Below are 6,233 nucleotides of genomic sequence, written 5' to 3'. Positions count from 1 at the left end.
TTATGCCCTTGTTTTTTTTTTAATTTCTTCTTTTGTTTATATATTATATTCAGATTTCACAAATCTACAAAATAATGAGAAGTTGGCCATAGATATATCATCAAAATTTTCTACAGTAGCAAACAAACTGAAAGAAAAAGATACAAGTTAAATGGGAATAATGAGTCAATTTTGATCAATAATATCTGATGTGCTGAATAATATCAGTGTCACTTGAGACCAAATTATTTTGTATCTCATTACCATTTCAACAAATTGAGTCACATGTGGTTTCTAGTCCAACATAAATCTTATGATGTTGGTCATGGTTCATAGTGTGAGCTGTATAGTTTTTTTATGCCCAAAGTCGAAGCTTTCATAAGACTTTGTATCAACTTTTTTATTTTCTATGTTCTTATGTAGTACATGACTTTGTGCCACTTTTGTCCAATTAGAGGATCTTTCAGTGTCATTGGAAGCCCATCCCATACGCCGTCTCTGTTGTTCATAGATGATTTTTTTTCACCCTTGTGAGCTGTTGTTATAGTCATAGTCAGATAGAGTTCATGAATTACAATTATGGCCAGCAGAAGTTTCTGTTGAAAGACCAGACCAGCCACAGTATGTGTTGAAAAATAGCTCATATCTATGGTTTTGTTTAAAGAATCCAGATCTTCTATTGCGTATCCATTTTAATCTGAATAAGAAATAATAATAAATAACATGTTACCTCTCCCAACTATGACCGAGCAATTCAAATATGCTAATTTATCGGGACAAAATTGTTTACTATTCTATATGCGGTATTGCCGTATCAGCAGTAAGAAAAGCTTTCAATACGGCGAATCATGTGGAGAACAATAACTAAATCCCTAATAGGTTGTAGGCCAAAAATGCTATTTATCATAAATAAATAAAAAACCTGAGACAAGTAAGTGAAGATGATGGAAAAGGCAAAGTATCAATGTCATTTGTGTTGACCATGACTTCTTTGGGGTTGAAAAATACTACTGAGTGGGACCACACATCAATTGACAAAAAGGGGCCGCCTTTAGTTCTCCAAATTCTATCTTCTACAACTACACATCATATATAAACTAATAAACACGAACACTTTCCATAAAAACAAATTGCAAAAAACACCATGACAAGAACCAAACCCCACTACGCCTCTCTTCTCGGACTACTATTCTTCTTCATCATTGTTTTCCATTCCAAGTCCAACGCTCAACCAAGCACCGTAGGCTACAAGTGCACCATAAACCAGACCACCAGCCCATGCCAGACCTATGTGGTTTACCGAGCCAAGGCCCCAGATTTTCTGGACTTAGCCTCCATAGGCGACCTCTTCTCACTCAGCAGACTCGAGATCTCAAACCCAAGTAACATAACCTCTCCATCTTCCCCACTAGTCCCAGACCAACCCCTTTTCATCCCCATAACATGTTCTTGTAACTCAGTCAATAGCAGCATGGCCATATCTTATGCTAACATTAGCTACACAATCAAAAGTGGTGACACCTTTTACAGAACCTCAACTGAGCACTTCCAAAACCTCACCACTTTCCAATCTGTCCAGCTCGTTAACCCAACTCTCATAGCTGAAAACCTCACAATTGGCGTTAATGTCGTTTTCCCAATCTTCTGCAAGTGTCCAAACAAAACCCAAATGGGAAACCGAACCAATCAAGTCAATCAACTCATCTCCTACGTTTTCCAGCCGTCTGATAACATAACAAGGGTGGCTGCAACTTTCGGAGTCAAAACAGAGTCCATAACCGCAGTCAACGGCAACAACATCCGGCCTTTTGACACAATTTTCATCCCAGTTTCTCAGCTGCCAGTGCTGTCGCAGCCCACTGTCGTTCCTTCTCCTCCCTCTTCAGAAAACGACAGAAGAAAGGGTGTCGTTACAGGGCTGGGAATTGGGTTGGGGATAACTGGGTTCTTGGTGGTTTTGGTTGGTGGGTTTTGGTTGTACAGAGAAAAGTCAATGAAAAAGGAGAGGGCTTTGTGGGGTGATGAAGAAAAGCAAAGACAAGAGCTTTATATAGGTGGGAAAGGGAATAAGAATAAAGGGTTTTATACTAAGGAGATGGAAGAGAGTTTAATGGCAGATGTATCAGGGTGTTTGGATAAGTACAGAGTGTTTAGTATTGATGAAATTGAAGTAGCCACTGATGGGTTCCATGAAAATTGCTTGATTCAAGGCTCTGTCTATAAAGGTTCAATTGATGGAGAATTTTATGCCATCAAAAAGATGAACTGGAATGCCCGTGATGAGCTCAAGATTTTGCAGAAGGTAAAATCTTTTCTTTTTTAAATTTAATTTGTTCATTCAATTTCCCTTTCATCTTACTTCGCAATTTTTTTTCTAATGATGGTGATTATTTTGATACTTGAAATTATTTTTTCTGTCCTAATTCCTGTCTAACCATTAAAGCAATGATTAGTTATTTTAATTAGAATTATTTTTTTTTGTTAAGAAGTCAATTAGCTTATTAATTAAGCATGTATCTTATTAATTTGTTAGGTAAATGTATAATTATTCTTTTATACCAATTAAGTGAACTAATCATACAAGTGTGAGTACGTTTTATTAAAAAATTATTTCTTACCTTCTTTGTTGTAGATTTTTTTCTAAAATTATTTACAATATATATTCGGGATATGTTATTATTTTCATGAATTTATAGAATGTTGGTAGAAAGTATAATTTTATTAAATTTAGGATTATTTATGGGGGTAATTATTAAAAAAACACCTTACGGTGAGGCATCGGTAAAGTAATGTCCTATTTTAGTTACGTAAATTAATTTTGACTTTTGTTTTTTATTCTATACATTATAGTCATAGCAATTTTCTTTAAAATTTTCAAGAAATTTAAAAAAATTTAAATTACAAAAATCAAAATTTAAATAATCTCTTACTTGCGTGCATTTATAGTAACTCTGTTTTCAGAATTAAAAATTATTGAGATTTTTTTAAAATTTTGCATGAGATCTACAATAAATAGTCATAAATAAAACAGGGATGAAAATTGATTTAATATGACCGTATCTTACCATGACATACCTTACTTTAGAATTTATCTTAAACAAAATATGGGATACGTGATATTAAATTACACTGTCAATTGGTACTGAACACTATATTTACTCCATAAAAAAAATCTTTAAAAAATATATATTTTTAAATAACTTGAAAATGGAGCATCATGGATGTATAGTATTATAAAGATTTGTTTCTTTGAAAAATATTTGATGATAGTGTTCTTGAAAAGCAAACAATGTCTTCTAACCAAAACTGCACAACGCAGCCCACAGTACAAGCCTTACACTAGAAGACTCACCTGTATTCAAACTTGCTACAAAGTCATCTTTATATCTTTTTTTGGATGAACATAAATTTTGTCAAGAAAAATCTTTTACATATTGCTCTCCTAATCAACTTTTCTCTCTACAAAATAATTTATTATTAAAAAAGTCTAATAATAAATTAGATTATTAATAATCTAACAAGGCACGACTTAATGTTAGCTCATTTAAGTAGGAAATAATTACAAAAAACATTACATAATGGACTTGGTGTTTAATTCATCCTCGTTATTTTTACATAATATATATCCCCTTGTTAGTAAATTGATATAAAGTTCACCCATTTAACATGGTCAAAGTTTAAGATTTTCTAATGGACTATTAACTAAACATGAAAAGTAATTAAAATGTTCTGTAATTTAATTTTCACTAAATCTTTTTATTCTTATTTTTTCCCCTTTCACTCACCACTGTTGGGGTTTTATTTGTTTCCTTACTTACTAGTTTAGAGTAGGGATAATTTTGTATTTTTCATGTCAATTTTGACTAAATTAAACAATGTGGTGTTTTTAATTTTTGTTTTTTTGTAAATTCAAAAGAACATATTTGTTATTTATGATAACATAAGGGATAAATTGAGCATTTTACCAAAACTTCCATTCATACGGTTTGTAAAGCATAAGAGAAGATATTATGAACAAAGTCAAAAGTTTGAAGATAGAGATGTTTAAAATAGTGAATTGTAGAGGTTGGTAAATTCAAATTAGGTTTGGGTATAGGTTTGGGTTTTTGATTTAGAGATATTTTTAAGGGCTAACCTAAAGGCTAAGGAGCCCTTTAAGAGTTGCTTTGTTGCATAGGAATATAATTCTTTTAGAACTATTATAATGATTAGGTAAATTTCCTTTCTAAGGTTTAATAAAAAAAAATATCATGTGGCTGGAATCTCTAGGCTTAAAATATTAAATGCTTTCATCAGTTTAATGCATGATCAAAAAGCTAAAAAAGATATATATAATAAAAAACAAACAAACGAACAAAATTGATTAAGAAACAATGCTACTTCCAAAGGTGGTGTCATCATGATTTTATTTTATTGGATTACTACCTTGGAATCAAAGAAATATCCATATGATTTGTCATTTAAAACAATTTAAAACCTTTTAAGTATAATCTATTAAAATGATAAAGAAATTAATAAATTATGTGAAATGGAATAAAATGCTTACTTGGGCAGTAGCCATTTTGGTTTGTTTTTCTCTTGTTCTTTCTTCCTCATTACTTGGCCAAATTTGATGTGTTTTTTTCTTTAAGATAAGGAATCTTTATAGCTTATGTCTTTTTCATATGATTATTTTATGAAAAGTTTGGTAGTGGACTAGTAGTTTTTAATCTTTTTAGTTTATGGCTCTTTCATTGGAAGTGTCTAATATATTAATTGGATTAGGTGAGCTAAAATGAAAGCACATGAGAATATGTCAAAGGCTCCCAAATTTTTAAAAACGTTAACAAAGAATTAAACGTTATGTTTCAATGTTTTTCTTCTGTTAGAACTCTTTGACTTGCAAATTGACTAAAACCATGACTATTAAATCTTGAAGGTAAACCATGGCAATCTGGTGAAGCTAGAAGGCTTCTGCATAGACCCTTTAAACGCCACCTGCTATCTGATCTACGAGTTTGTCGAAAATGGCTCTCTGTACTCGTGGCTACAAGAAAATGAGAATGACAAATTGAACTGGAAAACTAGGTTAAGAATTGCTGTGGATGTTGCAAACGGCCTGCAGTACATTCACGAGCACACTAGGCCTCGAGTCGTGCACAAAGACATCAAGAGCAGCAACATTCTTTTGGACGCCAACATGAGAGCCAAGATAGCCAATTTCGGGCTAGCAAAGTCAGGCTGCAATGCCATAACAATGCACATAGTTGGAACACAAGGCTACATTGCACCTGAGTATCTTAGTGATGGAATTGTGTCCACCAAAATGGATGTTTTTGCCTTTGGTGTCGTTTTGCTTGAGCTGATATCAGGGAAAGAGGTCATTGACGATGAAGGCAATGTCTTGTGGGCGAGGGCCGCTCAAATTTTGGAGGGAAATGAGGAACATAAGGCAAATAAACTGCACAGCTGGATGGATGAAGCTCTTAGTGAGGAATCATACTCGATGGAGAGCATGATGAGCATTATGTCTGTCGCTGTTGCTTGCTTGCATAAAGATCCATCAAAGAGGCCTAGCATGGTGGACATTGTTTATGCCCTATGCAAGAGTGATGATCTATTCTATGATATCTCAGATGACGCTTTGTCTGGTTCCCAAGTTTGTGCAAGATAAGTGGAAATTGTGCTGATATTGTAAAATACAAGAATAACATAAGAATGGAGAAGTGAAAAGAACTTTTGGGCCCTTTTAGAAATCTTCAGATATAAAGGAGTGAAATTTAGGAATTAAATCAAGTTGATACATATGATAGATATCATATCAAACTTTTCTATTTTATTAAAGCCATGAAAAATTATAGTAATTAACTTACTTTGACATCTATTTTTTCTAATAAAAGCCCCTAAATCATTGTATTTAGCAACAACCCTGCACATTTTTAGGGCCTTGTTATTTTTCCATTATTATTATTATTTTAAGACTTTTTTTTTTTGTTCTTATTATTCGAAGAGATTTTTTTTTAAAGTTTTTAGTATTGTATAATTGTAACCATCTTTCCTTGTCTGCATATCTTCCATTACTTCTGGCGGGGATCTTTCTCAATAGACATTTTTTTTGGCAATGAGTGTGTGATTATGTGAAAACTGCACCAAGAATTGCAAGCTTGTGACCACAAAATGCAAGCAAGCACTACTGAATGGGAATACAAAATAGAACAGCTTGGAAGATAAGATTGGAAGATTTGTATATCTAAAATCAGAATAACTTTAAGATA

At 32.8% G+C, this 6,233-nt stretch overlaps 1 protein-coding gene across 1 annotated transcript; it reads left to right on the top strand.

The window, feature by feature from the left end:
* The first annotated feature begins 1,099 nt into the window (after positions 1-1,099).
* Positions 1,100-5,949, top strand: LOC133819074 (serine/threonine receptor-like kinase NFP). Its single transcript, XM_062252233.1, has 2 exons — positions 1,100-2,281; positions 4,898-5,949. Exons 1-2 carry the CDS (start codon positions 1,124-1,126, stop codon positions 5,630-5,632), a joined length of 1,893 nt encoding a protein of 630 aa, XP_062108217.1. The 5' UTR covers positions 1,100-1,123; the 3' UTR covers positions 5,633-5,949.
* The last annotated feature ends 284 nt before the right edge of the window (positions 5,950-6,233 follow it).

This window comes from Humulus lupulus, chromosome 2 (genome assembly GCF_963169125.1).
Source record: "Humulus lupulus chromosome 2, drHumLupu1.1, whole genome shotgun sequence".
NCBI lineage: Eukaryota > Viridiplantae > Streptophyta > Magnoliopsida > Rosales > Cannabaceae > Humulus > Humulus lupulus.
The sequence above is the reverse complement of the archived record's forward strand: the minus strand, read 5'-3'. Positions and strand labels throughout refer to the sequence as shown.